Source organism: Perognathus longimembris, chromosome 8 (assembly GCF_023159225.1).
Source record: "Perognathus longimembris pacificus isolate PPM17 chromosome 8, ASM2315922v1, whole genome shotgun sequence".
In the NCBI taxonomy this organism is placed as follows: domain Eukaryota; kingdom Metazoa; phylum Chordata; class Mammalia; order Rodentia; family Heteromyidae; genus Perognathus; species Perognathus longimembris.
The window spans coordinates 43,163,779-43,188,205 of record NC_063168.1 but is presented as its reverse complement, the minus strand read 5'-3'; the positions used below and the strand labels follow the sequence as shown (position 1 = coordinate 43,188,205).

Below are 24,427 nucleotides of genomic sequence, written 5' to 3'. Positions count from 1 at the left end.
GTAGTGTCTTACATGCAATCTCATACTTGATTCTGACTGGAACCTATTATTTAATCCACAAAGGTACCATTTCATGTTTTGGAGTCAAGGAAGCAGATCCAGAAAGGTTAGTGAATTATAAATCTCAGTCAGAAGCAGTAAGAAGCAGAACTAAGACAGATTTTTGCAGCTTCCCAGTTTCATTAAAATGGCCTTCCCAAGGAAACTGTTACAGCTGTACCAGTTTCTGTAAAAGACTAATGCAGTGGGTGGGTGAATGTCCACAGGTACTAATTCACCAGACTGGGTCAGAATTCAGCTTTGCAGGCTAAATGCCTCTATTGCCACAACTATTTAGTTGAAGAGCCCAAGTGTCTACGTTACCAGTTTTGTAAATTGTTAAGGAAACCAACCTACCATGCTGATGTAACTTTAATTATGTTTAAGCTCTTTTTGTGAATCTCTTTAAGTTCAATTTGAATTTAAATTTATTCTATCCTATCGGAGAACATAAATCAATAAGTAAAATGATTTATGGAAGAAAAGAATAGTTTTCAAGCAGTGTATGGTTGAGACCACTCATCTTTATTTCACGTGAGGTAGGGGAGATGTTAGGTGACTTATCTCAGTTCTCCCTGTGGCAATGTAAGAAGAATGTATCCCTGATTCACTTGTAACGTACTTAACACTTGTCACCTAGTTTGCATGCCATTCTTTTCTTTCTTGCACCTTTCCAAATGTCTTCTTATTTATAAACATATTACAGTACTCTTCTAAATACATTTTGAAAGGATCTTCTTGCTTTGGGTAGCCGAATCAGCACAACCCAGAGACAAGTCAATGTTGTACTGAGTGTTAGAGGCAGTGCTGGAACATTCGTTCAACTGTCAATTCTTGCATATTTCCATGCACAAGGCATAGTAGAGAAAGCTTGAACTTGGGTAATTCACACCAATCTGCATTCAAAAGGAGATTTTTTACATTCTGTTTTGTGGTGTTTGGTTAAATTAGTAGGTTTCTTCAACTTTTCCTTTTACCATATGTAAATATGTGGCAATACCTGCTTTTCTTTATCAGACTGTTTTAAGGACCATTGGAAATCACAAATTTTGGCAGTTAATGTGGCATCGATGACTGTTATCTCTTGCATTTAAGATAGAATAAGGTAATGTTTATGATTTCTGTAAGCACTTCCAAAGAACCTACCACTTACAAATACCTGGTAGTTGAGAATATTATAAAGCTAAAGAAGACATTGTTGTATGACAGAGAATATACATAATTTTAGTTAAGAAAGTACACTGCATAGTGCAATCATTTGAAATTAGACCATCCAAAGTCATACCTTTTGGAACAGTTCTTGCCTTAACTCGAGATTTAGTACTATTTACTTCCCAAAGCAGCATTCACAATAAATGTGAAAGTAACATATATATATATATATATATATATTATACACACACACACACACACACACACATACACACATACATACTTGCCAAGGAGAACACAATTGGTCAATAAAGACTTACATATTCTGGTTGGAGTAACAAAAGATGCCTGTGATACTAATTTTGAATCACTTTTGTAGAAACAGGGTATGTAAGTGTTCTGTGACTACTTTGACTGAATGGTTTGGGAACGTGAGTGGTTGGTGCTGTACTGAAAAGCAATAAGGAGAAGGAAAAATGAAGATAAGAACTCTTTGAAGTAACATAAGCAGAGATCTGGGGGATCTAAAATTCATAGCTACCTCTGGAACTGAGATTTATAGCTGGACATAAATTTGGGAAAGCACAATCCATATCAGTTGTATGTGTATTCCCATGATATTTAGGCTTAAGTATATGGAAGAAATTTATTACATCTCCCTCTGATGGTATATTTCAGACACTAACTATAAAAGTACACAATCTCGGTCATGTCTAGACTCTTACATGGCAAAGAAATAATTTCTCATTTATACCACTACCCGATTATTTCAATGGTTCATCTGCCCACATAGTTAAGCTAATGTTCAAGTTAGGAATTTGATGGATGTGTCTGCCTTGATGACAGATAGGTAACATAATTTGCCCACTTAGAAATGAGGTATCTGTTCTATTTACTAGTAATGGTTCCACTTACTAGTAATGTTTTAGCATAGCTGTATAAGCTGGAATACTAGCAATGTCAATGTTGATTCAAACGATCCCATAGTTTTGTTATAAATTTTAACAAGATATATGAGCTTTGCCTTACACATATAACTGGTTCTACATTTACAAGTGATTTCAATAGTTCTAGAAGATTAAACTGCTTATAACACCCAGAATTGTATAATCTTATAATTATAAAGATAAGATATACCATTAACATCTTATAATTGTGCAGTTATAAAACTGAATCTTTTTTCTCCATGTAGTTGCTCTTATGCCTTCTGAATTACAGGGCATGTATATTCTGTTAATTTACTTAAAAATTCTTTATACCCAGCACTGACCTCAGTATTAAGAAAGACCTTACTCAGAGTATGAAGGAGGCTACAACCTAGTAGGTCTATGATTAAAACATACAATTTTGTAAATATATTTGGCTTTCTAAGCCATGTGGTCACCATTGCAATTATTTATCTCCTAGTGTGAAAATCTTCATAGACTTTATTAATGAATGTGAGTGGCTCTTTCTGGTTAAACAGTATTAATTAAAATACATGTCTAGTTTGTGAACTATAATTTTTAGATCCTTATAAGATATACACAAATGAATAAAACTTATTTTCTATAAGTATTTACAATGGATATTAAAAATATTACTTGAAAATATTTCAAGGGTTTAAAAGTTAGAGAATTTAAGGTTAGGTTCAATTCTACTATTAACCTAAATAAAAACCTAAATTATGCTGACTAATAAAATTTGCTGCTTTTGGTCTTTGTTATCTTAGTGAAAAGACTACAATGAAATCTAAAAATAATTTCAATACATTTTGTTTGTTTGTTTGTTTGTTTTCCAGTCCTGGGGCTTGAGACTCAGGGCCTGAGCACTGTCCCTGGCTTCTTTCTGTTCAAGGCTGGCACTCTACCACTTGAGCCACAGCACCACTTCTGGGTTTTTCTATATAAGTGGTGCTGAGGAATCGAACACAGGGCTTCATATATACAAAGCGAGCACTTTACCACTAGGCCATATTCCCAGCCCTTTCAATACATTTTGGCAATAATATAGATCATTTGTAAGAAGAACTCCTCATTTCTAAAATCGAGAATATACCAGCCTCATTTTTGTTTTCAAATTTAGAAGCGTTCATTAAAAAGTTTGACACATGTGCATGCACGTGTATAAAAATAGTTTTTTGTGTGTCAGTTTTTCCATGTATTAATAAGTTCTATTTGGTAGTTCACTTTGTGTCTGGAGGTAGGGAGGCCCCTGTGTGGAGCTGGAAAGAAGCCTTGTCATTGGGACATGCTGGGCTGAGAGAAAAGCCCTAGAAAAAAAAGCAAAGCCCATCACTGCTTGATGCCTGAGTCATGACTCTTGGCAGTACTTGCCCCTGGCAAGACAGGAGTATTTGCTTCTCAGTCTGTAATTATGACACTTTTCTTCACCTGCCACTTGACTCTGCTTTTAAAATCATTACTTTAAAATAATCTGACCTCTGCTTACAAAACAATCAAAGGATGATAACTACATGTTTCTGTTCTATCATTCTCAATGTTTAGAATTAGGCTGTGAGACTGAACCGTTTTTGCTTTTCATTTCTCCTGTGAGTCAGCTAGAAATTTTAATTGCAAATTAAAATTAAACATGTAAATCACACTTCCAGATTATTCTTTTGTTACTCTTATAGTATCAGGGGTAGTATAAACTACATAATTTGCAGGCCCTGTGCAAACTCAAAACATGGTGTCCTTGTTAAAAAATTAAGACCCTCAAGATGTGAGAGTAAAGCATTAACTCCAGCACAGGGCTCTCCTAAACACGGGGCATTGGACAACTGCCTAAGTGACATCTTGTGAATCGAATCCTAATTCGGAGTATAAATTATGTGCTCATTTATTCCACAGCATCTTTTTTTTTAAGTTATATATTTGGAATGGTACAGTTAGTGTTAGGGGCAAACCATTTGTTTGCCTATGTAGGAAACACAATTGAGTCATCTTCCTTCATACTGTGGGGTACATGATAGCATGGCCCTCTGTGGTATCAGGAAAGCTGTCCCCATCCTGTCTTTCTGGTGATGTCTAGTTAGTCACGAACTGGGCTTGGTGACAGACCTATCACCCTAGGAAACAGAAGCTGAATAGTGTCTGAGCCTGACAACTCCTCCCTCTTCTCTTTCTGTATGTTTTTCCTCAAATTCCCTTCCATTGAGCCAAGGATGTACCTCTGAGAACTAATCAGAATGTCTTTATAATGAGCTGTTCATCCTTTCTTTTCCTACTAGCAAAGAGATATTTATAGAGACTAAGGCAGATGCATTTCTCCCCATGAAAATATAAGAAATATCCCTTCCCAATTAAAATGTAGGTTGAACAAATATTATGAAACCAATCATTAAGCTGGGGATATGTCTGTTTTTCAGAAATGAAGATCAGTAACAGAAGAAAGGTGATTTATAAACATTTCACAAATTTTTCATACTGGTACTATTGCTAAATATTTATTTACTTAGTTAAGCCTCTAGCTCCATCCCCTCTTTCAAAATGTACTTATTTGGGTCTGGTGTGGATATTCAGGTGAATCAGTATCTGGCTCCCCAAATTACAAGCTGTGTGACCTTGAGCAAGCAACTTAAGTTCTTTGTTAGTCAGTATTTCTATCTATGAAATAATCTAGTAGCAGAAGGAATTTACAAAAATTGAATTTAATAAATTTTGATTGTTTAAAATAATACCATCTATTTGGTAAGCCCTCCACTGCTGTAGTAAAAAATACTAAATCATTATATGTACACAGTATTACATTGCTCTTCTCAATAAATTTAAAATTTCAGAGAAAATACCCTGTATCTTCTTGCTCAGTGCAAAATAAATACTGAGTCATTAAATGGGTATTTTCATTTTAGATTTCAGATGACATGTTTATCATTGATGAAATATCTCTATTTTTTTACAGTACATTAAGAAAAACTATTGATTTGAGTTCAAAAGTTTTCTAAGAATTAATTCAAAATTTTATGCTGGCCATGATTTAAAAACTGACCTAAAGATTTTTCATGAGGTCAAGATTAATATACTGATTTAAAACCAGCATCCCATCTTCTATGTCCATCTATCGGAAATATCTCTTGATATTAAATTAAGCCAACTAAGTGATTAAAAGTAACTCCATGAAGTTTTAATGCTTCCATTCACACACACAAAAAAAAGAATCAATAGATAGAGACCATTGTCATTCCTTCTTAAAGTTTAGAAACATAGGATTCACTAAGTTTTACAGTTGGAGAAGTTGGGTAATTTAGCAAATGCCTATGTGGACAATTTTTTCCCATTCTGCTTCTCTGAATAATACACTTAATAATATAAATGGATTGGGTAGCAAAGACCTAAGGCTCGTAAGCCAGGAACTTCTAAATTCAGATTAGTTAGCTTAGCTATTGAGGAACCTCAAGGTTTAATGAGTAATTATTTTTTAAAAAAAGAAGAGTTCTAAAAAACAGTAAAAGGAGAAAAAGGAAGAAGTAAAGACAAGACGTGTACTTTGCAAGAAAATCTGTCTGTCCTGGGAGAGTTTTTGAAAATGCCTTCCAGGGATTTCTGTGTTGCTTTCTTAAATCTTAATAACTCAGTTCTATTGACCTTAAAGTAAATTCCAGCATCATAGATGTTTTATATACTTTTCCTTTTCTGCCTAAATATCAAAGGTCTAGGTAGAAAAGAAATCTTTTGGGCATGGTAGCTTTGATATTGATTGTACCCATTTATGACAAGCCAGGATATATATTTCTATTGTAAACATTTTTCAATATGAAAAATACATTTTAAGGACTAGAATTCACCTTTCAAGCATATAATCACAATTACAACACAGTAAAAATGAGCAAACTTTAAATACATACATTACTAAAAGATGTTTCTAAAATATCTACCTTAAATCTAATCTAGGTCAACTGTCAAGTTTAGAGAGAGGCATAATAAAATAATCTAATATAATGAAAAAAGTGGACTGTGATTTCATTTTAAGGGAAAAAAGTTCATTTCCAGGAAATGCTTATCACATAATAGGATAGCTAGTAGACATAAAATTAAGTGCTAAAGAGTTCAGTGCTTTGAAATAGCATTATAAACTGAGAAATATTTAGTTTGTACATGGAAAATGTATTAAGTTAATTACATTTCTATTTATTTAGACATATCTTACGTGATCTTACATAGAACCAAGCTGTTTAAATGATAAAAACAAAACTCTCTATATATACTTTCAACGTCCCATCTGTATTGGTAGCTTCTATTATTGATGATGTTCTTGTATCACCTTCCTGTGGTTGTACCTACACTATCTCTGTAATCTTATCTGAGTATATTGGAAACCGTGTATACTGGTATTAGAAGTAGGAAATTGAAAGGGAATACCAAAATTGAGAGACACAGGGTAAAAAAAGACAAACAACTACAAAAGCAATACTTGCAAAACTGTTTGGTGTAAGTGAACTGAATACCTCAGGGGGGGAAAGGGAAAGGGGGAGGAGGGAGGTGGGTAGGAGGGACAAGGTAACAAACAGTACAAGAAATGTATCCAATGCCTAACGTATGAAACTGTAACCTCTCTGTACATCAGTTTGATAATAAAAAATTGAAAAAAACTCTAATATATAGATAGTATGCATATGAGTATTTGCCAATATGCAACTTGGAATTCCATAAACAATCATGATTATGGTCACAAACACAAAGTCTACTAAAAGTATTATTCCTACAAATTTCTATTGTAACAGTAACAGAATTCATTTCCTTGAAGTCAAGAGGAATGTACACTTTTTTCATTAAGGTAACTTATTAATTAGGCTAACTGAAGTACCAGCAGTTCCATCATTAAACTTGAGCATTTACACTAGTTATTGAAAATGTATTTGAAGTACTTTTCTATTTGAGGTTGCTTTTGGGTCAAAATCTGAAACAAATGGCTCACCTTCCTTCCAGTAAGTAATCTTTAAAAGTGGTGGGCCACGCTAGGCTTATGACTACCATGGATTTTTTTTAAAGGAAATTATTATGAATCACAAAGAGAAATCAATTTAACATATCTCTTCCTCAAATGTTTTAATTCTATAATATTTGGATTTCTATTTGCACATAAATCGAGACATGACTTCAGACTATGCCAAGTAGCACAAAGTTTAATAAGTACACTAGAAGGGTAGTACACTAGGAGAGTTTGAATATACAGCACATACAGAGTAGACAGTGAAAGAGAAGCATTAACAAAGTCCATGCACACTGCAGCTAGGTAAAAGCACACAGGTGGAAAACACTATTAGTTAACAAGGGATATGGAGAAGTAGAAGCTGTAACCAAAACAGAAACAAGGAGGTACCAAGAAAAGGAGTAATAGAGACAATGGAGGAATACAGAGAAGAAAGTGAATCTAATGGTAAAAAACATTGAGTCGGTTGTGATGAGATTTCCTGATAACGAAAATAATAGTTGGCTGAACAATATTGCAGTTCTTGAACCTTATTGTAACATTCCTGAATATATTTATGTTATGACTGAGTATATTTTATTTACAGCAATTGCTGAGTATCTTTATAATAAACTTTCATCAATAAAAAAATAACCCAGATACCTATCGGCTTCTTAGGTTTTTAGAAATAACTTTACCTAATACACATCATTATAAAATATTGTGAAAACTCTATCATTTTTCAAATATTAACTAGTAATGGCCTTTAGGAATTGTTTTGAGAGACTAAAGTGATTAGAAATGCTGAGATCCTATAAAATATCCCCAAAGTGTATTTGTTTAAATAGTTGGAAAAATCATTTTTATTGCCAAATATGAGTTACCTATTTTTTAATTTGAACACAGTAGTAAAATTGAGTCTAAACTGTATTTGAATAAGTATGATTTCAGGCTTAATGGATGAAATTAATACATTTTTGTTGTAATGAAAAATATTTTAAAATTTGGGGAAACTGATTTTAAAAATGTTAACCACGTGGTTCTCTGAATCATGGGCTTATTAATTTTTTGAGTATGCAAACAATCAGATGACAAAATTCTGTCTCTGTCTCTCTGTTGCCGGGCCTGAAACTCATGGCCTGCGTGCAGTTCCTGAGCTTTATAGCTCAAGTTTACCACTCTATCACTTTGAGACACAGCACCACTTCTTGTTTTCTGGTGCTTAATTGGAGATGAGAGTCTCTCAGACTTTCCTGTCCTGGCTGGCTTTGAACTCTCATCCTCCTTGATAACTAGGATTATAGGTGTAAGTCACCAACACACGAAAAATTCTTATGAACAAAATCTAAAAATTTTCAGTCAAAATTTTTCAAGTTTTTCCAAAATTTTCATGTTCTGAAGCTTAAACCATGTAATCTTAATGAGGAATACTGCATTCCTGTACACAGAAGCAAAATTAGAATGCTTTTATTTACCTGTCTTACTACTAAAATGAACAACGCATTGCTTTTAAGTGATACATCTCTCCTAGTAGGAAGCTGACACTTCCTATTTTGTAATTGTGCAGAAATCTGAAGTCCAGGATCATGATTTTTCTCTTCACATTCTTTAATATGTAATTAACTAATACAGCATAAAATAACAATGATTTTCTTTTGATTAAAATTGTGAATGTGAGTATCACTTACTTGACACTATGTTGAAAGTAAACTATATAAGTTGGTGGGGGGAGGGAGGTCATAGGAAAAAACTGAGAGAAAAATGGAGAAATAAATAACATTGATCAAAAAGAAATGTACTCAGCTGACCTATGTAACTGTAACCCTGTTACAATAAAAAAATTAAAACAAATGAAATTGTGAATGCTAGAATTGTAAAAAAGAAGAAGAAAGAAAACTAATAGAAAAGCCAGACACTTAAGATACTTTTGATTACTGCTTAACATTGATGCTATTAAATATTATTTTAAACACAGACTCTGAGTACTTCACAAGTCATTTTGGTTTTGTAGAAAATAACTCCCTATGGAATTGAATCATTATAAGCACAAAAGTAAAAAGATCAACCACTTCAAATACAGATAATACTATTTTTACCTTTATAAAACTAAGCTGAGGAAACTCTAATAATATATCTCCAAATGAGATGTAATTAATGTAAAAAATCTGTACAGGAAGTAATACTTGATTCAAAATTTTGCTCTTCATATTTTTAGATTTATGACACTTACAAACCACTTCACAGGAACAAAAAGACTGGGTAGGAAAGAAAAAAAACAAAAAAGAAAGTTAATAAGAGAAGAAACTTTAGGAGGATATAGTGGATATTTACAAACTATTTTTTTCTAATAACACAAATAATGTCCTGTGTAATATTATATTTGGGAGCATTCCTGCTGTAGGAAAATAACAGCTCAGCATTAATTTGGATTTATTCATTACTTTACACACATACTTTTGCAGTCAACTGAAGGAAATGTTTTAGTGAATAAATTAATAGCTAAGTCTGGTTACAAGATGAATTCTTAGAAAAGAAATTCAAGAGAAAAGTACCTTAAGTACATTACTCTTCATTTAGCTCTTTCCATTGGGACTAACATAGGTATATTCTATGCTAAAATAGATTTAAATTAGCCATAATTTTGTTTCAGTAAGTTATTATCTAAAATGCAGCAAATTATGCGTATGTTAAGAGTGCTTTAAGAATTTATCTATAATTTTTGTATGTTTAAGCATTTAGCTTTATGTTTTTGTAAAGAAGAGCACAATCTTGCATTTCTTTCCATTTTATTGATCAGATGTTTAAGATTATTTGAAATAATCTATTAATATTATTGTATGGCTCGGTGCCAGTGGCTCATGCTGTATTACTATTATTCAGAAGGCTTAAATCTGAGGATTGTAGTTTAAAGCTAGCCTGGGCAGGGCTTCTAGCTCCAATCAACCACCAAACAGCTGGAATGGCACTGTAGTGCAAGTGATAGAGCACTACTAGCTTTGGAGCAAAAAAGCCCTGAATTCAAGTCCCAGGTCTAGGGCAATTATTTTATCATAAAAAAATAATCTTTTAAACTTTTATGAGGCCTTTCATATTTCTGTCTTAGCAATTAGTAAATTAATATTCATTAAGACCAAAAGTCAGCTTTTGAAGTCCCTATGATACTGATTACCCTATTTACATCGTCATCTAAATACAAAACCTGAAAGACAACCATATTTTTCCTTATAATTCTCATAAATTTAAGCATGTGGATAGATAAAATAACCTCCTTAAAAATTCATTCCAACTGTTATAGTTTTCTAAAGACTTCTTACCATATTCAAATGATTCTGCTTATTTTAGTTATTTGTCTTCTTTTGGAAGCCTGTAGTCTCTCTCTCTCTCCTTCTCTGCATTTTAAATTCAGTTACTCTTAAGATTTTGGTAAAAATGCTAATTTATAAAAACTGTTTTATATTACTTTCCTCCATATATGCATTCAGCTAACAATAACAGTAACAGAGACATTAAGCTCTAAATTCCTCTATTCATTTCTGTCAATGACTATAAACACATGTCAAATGATTGTTGTACTAGGGAGAGGCAGAAGACTCCCTCTCTAGCTCCCTGTTCTTTGGGCAGCACATAGCTGGGCTACACTGAACATTTGCTTCATGTTAGCAAGTGTCAGCCCCCAGAAATTCCCTCCTATCTTCATCAGTGTCTTGCCAAACTGCAGCATGATCTGAGCAATCTAATTCGGCTTAAGTACCACTGGTTGACATTTTGCATTTCTTTATTGCTTTCCATTTTTATCTCCGTAGAAAAATTGGTGATAACTAATATCCAGCTGATCTTTTCATTCTGGTAATAAAATGATAATACAAAGATCTTATTATCTACCCCAGACATCCATCAAAGTACATTTTCTAATAAACTGCTCAGAGTGTTTCTTATCTATCTTCAAGTCCAAAGTGAGGTTAAGTGCTCGCCTTTAGATTCTGAGTTGTCTCCAATACTTGGGTACTGAACTGCAATAAGAATTTGAACTTCAACCTCTGACATTTTTCTCCCACATTCCCATCATCTTTAATTGTGTTCTTTCTGCATCTTCGATAAATCACTTTCTCTGAGAAGCCTATAAAGTTTTTGTTCATGTAAGCATATAGGCTGGAAGAGAACTGGAAGAAGGCTACATTGGAAATGGTGACAAAAGGGAAACTTGGAGGAAAGAAAGAGAAGAGCAAATGGACAGGAGAAGAGACAAATACACAGACATAACTTAAGTCAAATGATATGGATACACAAGACAAACTTTGGTAATCATGAGTTTATGAAACCTCATTTTTATACATATACAAAAGTGGCCCCATTTCTTTGATCATTTATTTAATAAGAAACAGAAAATCCTTTAAAAAATTTTAGTGGTTTAATAAGACTTACGAGGTCAAGACTAACCAATTCATTGAATGCTATGGATTATGCAAAATGCTGCCAATCACATGGCTTTTCATGCAAAACAATTCATAATCATAAAGCATCTTGTTTAATTTGATTTGGCTTTTTGACAATGATTTGTTAAAGATTTAGTTTTGTGTTAAAATATTTTTATGATAATACTTTTTGTTCAAAAGTCTACGATTCTGAAAAATATATTTTTCGCTTTAGGTTAGGATATTATTTTATAGTAATTTCTCTATATCTTGATTAAAATATGTTTAATTGTTTAGAAAGAAAGCATCTTCATTAAAAGCTGGTATCTCTTTGAGAAATTCCAAATGAAATTGTTGAATCATGATAACTTGTTATTCTCAGGATGGGATGGTTAGGAAAGAAAGGGAAACTTAACTGTCCTTTTATTCTGAGATCACAGTAAAAATCAGAGGTAATATATCCCTATGCATATTGGTAAATTGAGACTGGTCTGGGATTGTGTGCAGATATATTCCCTTTTATAATCTGAAAGACCTAATATTCAATTTGACACTCATATGGCCACTCTCATAGAAATGGCTCTTTAGAAAGAAAAAAGAAAAATGTACTGTATGTATACACGAAAGTAAGCCTTTGACTTTTATATGAAGAGAGGCTCTGTTCTTTTATTTAAAGATGCTTGACAATTTTTTCTCTTTGGGAGAAATATGGTGGCAACAAAAAATCTGATGTTGTAACTTCTTGGAAATTCAAATCTGTCCTTTCTCAGAGGAGCCTTTATAAAACCTTGAGCCTAGGCTCTACAGAGAATTCTGTATCTACATCATCCTTGGTGACCTGGGAATGGTAGAGAAAGAAAACAATATGACATCTATCCTTTAGGATTGAATACAGGGAGGCAGGTCCTTACTCTTCACCCATTCTTCAAAATCAAAATTCAGAAAATATGATACCTTGCACATTTTCTCTTCCATATGGAGCCGATGCTGTAAATTTGGGAAGGGAAGAAGGGAGAGAGATGACAAGTACAAGAACTGCAGAGCAATTCTAGGTAACTGCAGAGAAATGTGTCTCAAATTTAATAATTTAGAGTTTAATATTAGTTCTCAAGGTGAGGTAATCTTTTAGGTTGTAACACCAGTTTCCTGTGGCAGTTTTCTTAAAAGATATCAATTGAAATATTTCATATTAATCCCAAATGCAGTTAATACCATAGGTATGACAGCAACTTTGAGAAGCAATCCTGTTATAGATTTAATAAATGTACATGAATCTTCACAGTTTCAGACAAGCCTGTGGTTCATGGAGGATTCATATAATAAATCACTTTTTCATTAAACTACAACTTAGACTGAGATCCAGACATTTCTAATTTATTTTTTATTGGATAGCAAGTGCAGTCCAGGTGGGAAATATCTGCTTATTTAATTCATGGGTGTTGCAATCACATAATTTTGATATGTAAATTTCTACCTTTTCTTACCATTGAGTCTTCTTTATAAAACTTGAGGTGTCTAGATCTTCCTATTATTCTCCATACAGAAAAACAGCAAAAGGAAACTGAGTCATTACCTGGTCATTGCATGCTCTTTCCAGGGACTGCTGTCAGACATTTGCAGTTCTGTCCAAAGGTTACACTCAAAGCTCATGATTACTTGTTTAATGCAGCTACTTAAATGTCACAAATATTGTGTAAAAAGGAAAATTTGCACTATCCAGCAAAAAAATAACCTTTGTCTTCAAAGTTATCCTTTGTGATGTCTGGTATGAGTAGGAACTATCATTAACACCAGGTTCTCCTGTTAGCAAATGAGGATTTGGAACTAAGAAGGTAATTTTACTATCTATCTATCTAGCTAGCTAGCTATCTTTGTGGATGACATATATAATGTTATTATACATATAGGTATATATAAAGTTAATTGTACTATACATATACAACATATACAATGACATAATATGTCATTGCTGAAGCTATAGAATAAAGAATCCCAATTTATTACTTCTGTCAATAGAATTTATATAATTAAATTAGTTTAGAAATTTATTCTCCATTATATGCTTACTACGAATAAAATTAAAAAAGTAAATAAGGCAGAGGTTTAGAAAGGGAAATTTTCTACTCAGTAATTTTCTAGATCAGAATGGATCAAGAAAACATTTGCATTGAGCAACCAAACTGGCTTTGGAAGACAAAATGTTCAGAGTTGCTACTGTACCTCTAAATGTGTCTTAAACATGAAAGTAAACTGTACCATGGTGTGAGACTTACAGTTTTTTAAAGGCACATTTAGAAATGATGGGTTTGGAGATGAGATTATGTATACTTGAAGTTTTCTATTTCTGTTACATCACTGAGATTATTTTCAGGAAATATTCTTTTTGACATGATGTTATTAATCTCTGGCATGTTGGTCAGAATTCATAATTAAAAGTTTAATTTCATATTTCAGTTATTTTTTCATTAATTGGACATATTTATACTGTTTTAAAAATATGAACACAGACATAAACTGTACAAATACAAATGTGAGTACTTGACGAGTTTGTCTTTTATCAGATAAAATCTGTTTTGCTTTGACAACTTTTATGACTTTGTACCTCGGAGGAAAACATATTGTCATTTGGAAACACAGACAAACATCTTTGTCAACTCCCACTCAGTTTTCAGCCAAGGATTGAGAAGGATGTTTTACTATGTTTTTGAGAGATCACAACCCTGTTAGCACCATTTTACTAAATCACTAATGATTTTGTGGTCATTGAAGGAGCTTTTCATTATGTGGTCAGCAAAATCTGGAAAAGAAAATTCTGAACATTGATAGAAAGAAATAATATTTTTGTCTCCATATAATATTACAACTCAAAATAAAATCACAGTCCCCATACCCTTTCAAAATTCTGGCCCAAACAAAACTCAGTCCATACATCTTTGCTGACTCATCATTTGGCATGCAAATCACAGAATTGAAGGATTTTGGTTATTTTTTTTTAGAAATCTGATTAGGATGTAAAAATCCATCATATAAATAATCTTAACAAATAAAGATAAAGTCTCCAGACCAATAATGTTCTAACAAGATGTAAAAGTGCACTTTACCATTTTAAATTTTGGATAAACTGAGAAGGCATTATGAATAACTTATAAGGGAAATTAAATATTTGCTTTTTATATTTGAGTAAAAAAATGAAAACAGAAGGAAGTAAGTCCCACAGTATATTCCTGCATTTGGCTATAAAGGGAACTACTCAGAGTCTACGACCTGGCAAAATAAAAACAGATTTCTACCTGCATATAGGTATATAGGTCTGTTTACAGGTGTTTGAGCCTTCTGTTCAGAAATACTTGCTGGCTCTTTTTCAATATGGAAACAAGAACCACAATGTGAAACAATTTTTCTGTACCGATTGCAAGATGAATTTTTACAACCCAGATGATGGACTGGTATACTTAAAAATGAGATTCTGAGTTTTATAAAGACATTTCTCTTGCTCTTTCTCTTTGCTTCTCTTGACTAGCTTACATCATAATGGAGGAATAACATTTTAAAAATTTTGAATAGGCACTTACTGGAATTACAGTTAATCCTGATACAATCTAGATGGGGAAGAATAGATGAAAAATGAAAATTTATCCTTCAAGGTAATAGCTGCAGACATCCAATAAAATCACAGTTCCACCCTTCCGGGGACAGACACATGCAAATATGGCCACTCCATAAGCATTATTTTTTACAGATGTCTAAGACCCAGATTATTATTATAAAAATGCACCATTGGAAAAAACCACAGAATGTTAAAAATAATGGCCAATTCAAACAAAGCTACATGGTGACAAATCTAAGTGAAATAAAGAGTAGTTAATTGTCAAAGATGCTTGACTTAGACTGGCTGCAACTTTTTCCCCATCTGTGAAAGAACATATTCTTGTCTTCAGCAAAATTAAAAAAGTGCTCCGTCACAATGGGGTAAAGTGCAAGCTCAGCTAGGCTCAGACATCTTGGACCTCCAAAATCTAACATCCCACAAAGGCCAACAAAATCCTTCAGAATTACAGTGGGTGTCTGGGAAGTTGGGGAAATGATTCTCATCTTGACCTATTGTTTTTGAATGTTTGGGTTCTCTTTCCTTAGTTTAATTTCCTGGGAGCTGCTGTTGGATGTATTACATGGAGGAGGAAAAACAACAACTATCTGTATCCTTTGGAAAGTACAGTGACAAAGGGTTAGTTCTGCTTCAAAGTACATTATTTTCCTCTCTTAGAAGCTACCAATGTTATCTCCATGTACATAAGTGTCAGGGTTAACACTACCGTTAATTTTCTCTTTAGTGTATTTCTTTCACATGAAAACAGATACTACAAGAACAGAATGGCTGGTGTGGCCTACACAAAATGTGATCTGAGTGGTTGTTTTTTTAAAGAATGACATGGGATGTCTTGTGTTTATTTGTGATCTATCCTTGTTGGCTTTCATTTATTATTTTTAATGCCTTTGGGGAACATGAAAAATAGAAACCTAGATTCTGTATCCATATAGCTGAGTTTGTCATGTGTCGTCAACCGCATCAGAAAAGTGGTTGCAAACAGCCAAGGACCAGCACCTACACAGCTCTTTCTACAGAATGCTTTGCTGTGGAAGAAATGCCCATGAGGGTTTTTACTTTGCTAGCATCTTCCTACTGCAAGTAGATAAAATTGATTGGTTTTTAGTAACCTGTTGTGGTCACTAGAGGGAATTCTAACAGAACAGGAAATGAGGGTGTGCACTAAAAAGGAATTTAAAAATAAGCATTATTATTTAACTTTACTAGTATCAGTTGAATGTGATTGTAAGAGAATAATGTATGCATTGTTTTTGAATTTTCTGAGATATTATTCTGCCCAGCACAATTTGAAAATGTAAATGGAGGTCCTAAAATGACTTCATGTACTAGTGGTTTTAGTTTATTTTAAAATAAAACTATCTATATAATTTTGAATTTTAATTTTCTGCATGTGTTTTTTATTTTCTATATGTATGCAATACTTTCATAAAATACAGTAAAACCTCATTCATTTTTACTCCATTGGAGTTATCTATAATATTGAAACTAATGGGCAGAATATTAAATCTTCACTTCCTCAAAAATCACCAGAATTTTATTTTTAAATAAATCAGGAACAAACAAGATTTAAATGTCAAGTGCAGGTAGGAAACTGATTTCAGACACATTATTATAAATTGATGGCACAATAGTATGTAACCATCTCTTAATCCATCCATTACAATCACCCTATGATGTCCTTTCTTTCATTTTCCAGCTATTGATTGTGTTTCTGAATGCCAAAGGCCAAAACAAAAAAACAAACAAACAAAAAAAACAATAAAGCAGAGAGCTGCTTCACATTTAAACTTAAACCCTATAAATTTTTTTTTCTTAATTCAGCCTGCCTTTTCCTCATTGTCAGTCCAGATGGGTGAGGTTTTACTGTAGTGGCTTCCTTTCTGCTGCATAGAAGCAGGGGAGCATTATCTTTCTGTAGAAGAGCTTGTGTCCTTTGTGTTCTCATAGCTGTTTGCTGAGGGCCGCAGACTTTGGGCATTGAAGGGTTGTGGATTGCTATCTGATAGCAAACTATCACCACACAGTACTTCAAAACAGAAAGGATGGAAGACCACAGAGGGAACTGTTCAAAGGAGAAGCCCACAGAGAACAACTTCTGATCTAAAATAGCAAAGTTGAGATTGGAGGTATTCCACGTACATTATCCACGTGAAAGTAGACATAAACGATATCATCTATAAGCAATCAGAAGCATAGGCAATATTTATAATTTTTATATTTAATTCACCTTTACGTTTCTTTGTATTTTATCTTCAATTTGCTTAAATGATAGATAGACATGGCTTCTTCCCCTTTTAAGAACCTTCAGTGGTAGGAATCACAAAACAGGAAGTTATATTGAATGCAACAAAAGAACAAAACAAAACAAAAAGATGCTCCCCCCAAAAAAAGAACACCTAAATTAATTTAAATAACGGAAATAATGTCATTGAGGGTTTTAATTGTCCATTGCAAAAGGGCTACTAGATAAATGTTTGCAGGCATGACTGAACAGAAGGTGGGAAGTGTTAGTTCAGGGATGGAAGACAAGTTGTTACCTAAGTTGACAGTGAGTTTCACACGCCCTGCATCCAGCTCCAGGCGCAGAGTGTCTGCTGAGTCCCGGGAGGTGGTGGCCATCAAGATACCATATGCACGCTGGGACCTGAACCTTAGGGACACATCCTCAGCCTCTGTGTGCATGACCACTGGAAGCTGGATTTTCATAAACATACTCCCATCATAGCTCAAAACCGTGGCCTCTGTGAATGGGTAATAAAAGAGTGAGTTATTGGTCAATTTACTGGAGAGAGTAAACCACTGAAGGCTTCCAGAGAACACACAAGATCATGAAATCAGCTCATCAGCCTCGGAAATGAGAGAGTTTTAATCATGACATTTATTTGCACATATTAAATGGACAAGATGAGAAGTATTCCCCTGTGGAATTACCCTACATGTATGCTGTATTTTGATCATATCCACATACCTGTTTCTTTTCAATCTAGCCTTCATCTCGCTCACTATTTCAATTTCCTTGTGAGTTATTTTAAATGGGCTTCATTATGACTTTTTCATAGGTGCACACAATGTACTTTGATTACCTTCTCCCCACTTTTGTTACCTATTCTCAGGCTTCTCTTGCCCCCAACAATCTCCTTTTGAGTTCAAGTCCTTTTTTATTTTTTTTCCCCAAAAATGATACTTTGTTTTTTACTGGAATGAGAAGAAATAATCAAAAGATTTTTTTCATGAAGTTACTGAAAAAGGCAAGAAACAGCAATGAGAGCATTGCCTTTTGTTTTTCTGATTCCATTCTTATTAAGTATCCTTATTTTTGCTATTATTAATATTTTTGTGCCAATACTGGGACTTGAACTCAAGGCCTCTCCTCATTTGGCAGTTTTGCTCAGGTCTGCACTCTTTCACAGGAGTCACCCTTCCACTTCCAGATTTAAAAACTTTTAAGTATAATTATTAATTGACTTCACTGTATTTGACTCAACTCATACCATACAGCTTGCTTTTATTCTTTACATATGTTTGAGACTATTTCCCCTGACAATCCTGTAGAATTTTTCAGTTTTATAGTAACTATATGATTTTTCATTGAAATGAAGTATCATGATTTTCTTACTTGATTCTACATTGGTAAACATTCATATTTTCTCCCAATAATATTTTTGAAGGTTGAAAAAAATCTTTAATTTCCAGGCTAATCATTTCTTCTTTCCTTCCTCCCTTTCCTTTCATCCATTTTGTAGCTAACTATAAGATCTTCCCCCCTCTCCTCCTTCTTTCTTTTCTTTCTTTTCCTTAATTGAAGATAAGAGTCTGGTGTACTTTTCTGCCTAGGCTCTCTTCAAATCATGGTCCTTAGTTCTCCACCTCCTGAGTAGCTAGGATTACAGAAATGAGCCACAAGGGCCCAGATAATACACTTTCTTTTATTGTAGCCACCGCTCACCCATTAATATACCATTAAACCTGAAGGGCTATGTTTTATATGCTCCCCACCCCCCTCAAAAACAATGCAAACTTGGTTAGAAGACCAAATACTATTAACACAAGTTCTAGACACTGAGGCCAACTGCTTAGCTCTGTAAAGTTGGTGAACTTTGCCTTATCTTTGGCCTCTCAAATGAAGAAAAGACAAGGTACTATTGGAAGAGCTCTAGGATCTGGCCTGTCTGAAAAATCCTGCTAAGAGATCCTACCACTAACTTCCCCCAGCCCCCACATTTAAGAAAAAGACAGAGAGTGAAATATGACTTAAATATGGAAATTAAGCCAAAACTCTACCAATGGTGGCATCTAAAAAGAGAAAAATTAGTGAATTTAGCTAGTAACATGCCACTAGGACAACAGTATCTCTTTCTCTCTCTCTCTCTCTCTCTCTCTCTCTCTCTCTCTTTAAAACACAAACCATAAATTCACTTTAATCTGGAGTTACAGGCAAAGAATGACTTAAAACTTTATCTCTAAACACAGCTCTGGTGTTCTAATCATATTAAATGATTGCCAAAATATCAATAAGTATATATCTTCGTTATACTGAGCATGGTAGGGGGTAGGAGGGGAGGGGCAGTGTGACTTGTGTGCTGTTATCTCACTAATAAGGTTGATAGTATTAATAGGAAATCTGTGGACATTGTATTAACACATAAAGAATTCAGCAGTAAAAACTGTTGATGACATATTGCTTTAAGAACTAGTCAGCTCCCTGAGCATTGAACACCATATGGTAGCTGAATGCTGCACAAACAAGTTATGAGTCATTGTGTTTTCTTACTGGTTCTGGTAAATCAAATGCCATTTAATAAAAGAAAAACTACCTGGAATTAAAATAAACCAGGAAATTCTCATTATCTTGGCTGTTTATGTAGCACAGCAATTAACTTCACTGATACAACCATGCTCCTTATTAAGACTATATTCTGGAATTGTGGTTTTACTAGTTTATCTGTCAGAAAGTCAGGACGTCAAGAGCTGCTTCTAAAAGATTTTAATTATAATTTTTTATCATTATAAGGTTGAACGTGCATCCAGAAGCTGAGCACTGCCATATTCCAAGTCTCCTACATTTGTTCTCTTCTTTTTTTCCATCTATTTCTCATCTTAAGAGAATTCCATTCATTTACATGCTCACTTCCTCCATTGTTAAGGGCCTTGACTTCTCTACCATTGCCCATTTGACATATCAGCTGTAAAACAATAATGTATCCATTCAGCGTTCTTCAAGACAAACTCAAAACATAATCTTTCTCCAGTGCTCTCTTTCTCGGTGAACGGTACAATCCCATTGTAATGATTTCTCTTATTTTCTGCCTTATTCAATCTATTTGTAAATTCTAATCTTCACCTGTAGGGACAAATTTTCACAGATTCTTCTTTCATTAGGGTATTTTGCTTATTTATAAATACTTTTTAATTTATAAGGGTCTGTATCAGCTGGCCTCAACTCACTTCTCTGAACTCAGCATATAGAACTGCTATGTTCATTTAGCCTGCTCAAGCCAGGCCAGCTTCATCCATAATTATGGATTAATTACCTAAGGATTAAGAACCTAACTTAGGGTTAGGTTCTTGAAAAATGTTGCTCAATACCTTTAAATGGTTGGTTCTTTCAGCAATCAGGTTTCTGGTCAAATGCTACTCCAGAAAGGCCTGCATCCTTATTCAGTCATTTTATGTTGATTTACCATTTTGCTTTTTAAAATGATGACTTATCATTTGTTTTCATGACATCATTTGTATCTTCCTTCAGGATGCAACGTCTTTGAGAACACAGGAGTATTCTCCCAATTATGGTTCTATCTGCAGAGAGTGGCCCAGGGAGCAAATGGTTCAGGAAACCATAATTCTTGAGCCAACAGCTCCACTTGATACTGAATATATATGAAAGAATCTATTTGATTTGGGAAAAAATATGTTTACACAAATTCTCATCAGAAAAATTAAATACTTCGTCTATTTGTTGTTAGTAGAATCAAACCTGGTCATGGGTAATAAAAGAAAATTTCTTCATGTTTATCTTATTTTATTTTATATTGGTTGGGGGGCTTGAACTCAGAGCCTGAGCTCTGTCTTTGAGCCTCTTTGTGCTCAAGGCTAGGACCCTACCCCTTGAACCCATAGTGCCACATCTAGTTTTTCTGGTTGTTAATTGGAGATAAGAATTTCACAAACTTCCTGCCTGGGCTGGCTTCAAACTACAATCCTAAGATCTCAGCCCCTTGAGCAGCTAGGATTATAGTCATGAGCCACCGGCTCTTGGCTTCTTCATGTTTACTTTAAAGGACATATTGGGTAGTAAAAGGCAGCCTAGGAAATATGTCTATGAACAGAAAAACCCTATAAGCAGATATTGAGTACCTGCTGAGGAAATAAAATAGTATGTTCCTAAAATATAGTGATTCTATGTCACATCTAGACTTTTTCAGTTAGATAAGAAGTTTTTCCAATGGAAAAAATGTTGAACTGACTTATATTCCGTGGAAAGCAGCTTAATTAGTAAACTGAGGAATTGTAACTCTTTTTAGCAATGAAGATAGTTAATAATCAGTCACAAATATCACATGAAATGCAATCATGCATTGAGAAAAAAATCAATATCCTTGGCCTTTACCATTCTCCAAAAAAAATGTGAACTCACATGGTAAAGTAATAGAATTCAAGTGCCCCTGTCATCTTAAACAATTCTCACCGTGAAAATAACTTGTTGATAAATAACAAGTAAGAGTCTAAACGATTAGAGTTAAATAATTAGAGTTTGTTTAATTAGACAAGTAATGGAAAATGTGCAAGGTTGTAGCCTAGAGTTGCTCAATAAATATTAGAGAAGATTCTGACATTTGAAGGTTGTAATGTTCACCAGCATCCTTTAGCATCGGTAAAATTATTTTATCATTTTGAACACACAAAGATTTCTTAGGAGGCTAATTCTAGCAAGATACTTCACAGTAGGGGAGAAACACAGTTTCAACTTTGCCTTCTATATCTCCTTCTCCCTTGTCATTAAGTTTGATATATTTGCTTTTCTGTATTATTCCTGCTTCCAGTCTAAAGGATACACCTGTGCTCAGCTTTGCCAAAAAGCAGTTGCATATTGTGATCAACGATGAAAATCAGACAGGGAGCCAAATTATATTGCTCTGACATCTGTCCCTCCATCTGCTAGAATTTTAACAAACAAGTATAAAGTAGGCCTCTGATTATACCAAAGCTCTTACTGCATATATTACTGAGAGCCATTTCTATGACATTAAATGCATCAACATTCTGTTGGATTGAGAAGAAAACAGGAGGGAAGTAGCTACATTTTAACTTATTAACTATTAGAAATAATTTCTGCCTTTTTTTATTGTAGGACCAATCAATACATTGGTAGCAAAATATTATTTTCCGTTGTTGCCATAGTTAGCCAGTATTTTCTGTTCTTGTCCAACCCTTGCTTTCTTAACACAGGATAAAAATTTCCTAACATTGTAACATCATCCTCTACCCTGCAGAAGACTTGAGCAGTGTTCCTAATTACTTTGAATAATTATGCCCATAAATTATTTATTATTTCTCAATAATAATAAAACAGATCATTTGTAAGTCCTGTTTTCACCTTTTTTTAAGAGAGTTGTCAATCGACTCTTAAGAAATCATCAGCTTTATCTGATTAAAGAGTATCTGGAAAAGAAACAGAGAAAAAGCCTTTTCCTTTGAATCTGAAACTCAAAGGATCAGGCATGATCTTGTGTTTGCTGAACTAGAACAGAGCTGGGGACTGGATAGTTGCCATGTTTCGTGGTTCTGAGTGTGACAAACATCACCCTTGTTCTCAGGAGGCACCAAAACATGTGTAAGAAAATTAATTCTGAAAAGCAAAAACTGCTCATAATATCACAATACAGGATGTTGTCTGGAACAAGAATTACACAAAAATGTCCATTTTATACTGAGCAAACAACCAATCTAGAGACAAAGAAATCTGTGGAAATTTCCAACCATCCATGAGATAAAGATGTATGCTAACTCCCCGTAATGAAGTGTGCTATTAAATTCTCATTTGCAAATCTGGATATGTTTGTCACTTCCCCTTCTAATTATTGCCATATATAAATACCCCTTTCCCTCATTTAGGCTGAGGAGGCTCTACAATTTCTATTTTTATTTTTGCCATATGTAGTAGCAGAACATGGCCACACGGTGGCAAAACATGCATATTTAACTGGAGGCTTTAGTAATTCATGTGACAGTTTTACATGCTTTCCCAGCTCCACTTAACCAGGCAGCATCAAGATAACTGGCAGCATTCAGTGTGAGTGAAATTACAATTAAATTTTAAATCACTTAGGCCTGCTAATCTTATATTATGCCTAACTGTATTATACTTTGTGAGCTTGGTCACTCTTTGGGCAGTTTCCCAAAACCAAACTAAACAAATATATTAGGAAGGAAAAAATGCAAAGAGGTAATCTGAGAGGAATATCCTCATACAATCCATACTCCATAGAAAAAGTGAAGAAGGTTGAATGACAATTCAGTACTATCATAAAGAGAACAGCTCTGTCTCTATGATAAGATACTAATCCATCTCTTAGCCTGACCACCTAATAGAGAGAACAGTGATAGCACTTTCATAGGCAATTCAATGTATTTTTATATTCTTACTTTATCCTTATTAGCTGTTATTTTTATTGTTAATAACTAAATGCCTTTTCTACTGAGATAAATGCTCAAAAATGCATTTCAATTTATGAGTCTACAAAATACCTATTTCCCATGACATTTTGGGCTAACTATATTGAACTATTTCAGGAATGAAGAAAAACTAGTAACTAAATATGCATGGCTTTAGGAAAAGATGCCAGGTGGTATTTAGGCTAAATACGTAAGAGAGCAATGTGACTTGTACCACTAGAGGACAATGGAACAGCTTGTCAATATTTTTTCATATTGATTTTCAGTTCCATTATAGAAAAATAAGTAACAATGGATGCAATGGCTGAGGCATTTATCTGAAACACTGGGTCGATGGAAGGACACACTTGGAACTATTTGTTCTTTTAGTTCTTCTGTTAGCTTGGCCTGTGCAGATCAGCCAGAAGCTTATGTCCTCCTTTAACCCTTATTCCTCTTCTTCTAAGAGAAAGGGAAAAATATAAACATTTGTTGGCTCTTAAACAAGGAGAGAGAAGCTCCATTGCTGACTTTTAACACACTCAGCTAAGCCTTTAAAGAAAATTGGTAAAGGAATCTTTTGCTATCCCCTAAGGTTTTAAACAAAAATGTGAGTGCTTCTGAAATCAGGATATAGTTCTGAAAGTATTGGTGTAATTTAGATAATTTATAGTGA

At 33.9% G+C, this 24,427-nt stretch overlaps 1 protein-coding gene across 7 annotated transcripts in view; it reads right to left on the bottom strand.

Moving 5' to 3' along the window:
• Positions 1-24,427, bottom strand: part of Nrxn1 (neurexin 1) — a 1,045,218-nt gene that overhangs the window by 572,560 nt on the left and 448,231 nt on the right. For 4 of the 7 annotated variants that reach the window (XM_048352955.1, XM_048352948.1, XM_048352949.1 and 1 more), the window contains 2 exons: positions 17,637-17,840; positions 15,065-15,091 (listed from right to left, as the gene is read on the bottom strand). In XM_048352955.1, coding sequence (XP_048208912.1) covers positions 15,065-15,091; positions 17,637-17,840 — 231 coding nt within the window. The remainder of the gene's footprint in view (positions 1-15,064; positions 15,092-17,636; positions 17,841-24,427) is intronic. The other 3 variants (XM_048352950.1, XM_048352951.1, XM_048352953.1) reach the window with 1 other exon arrangement.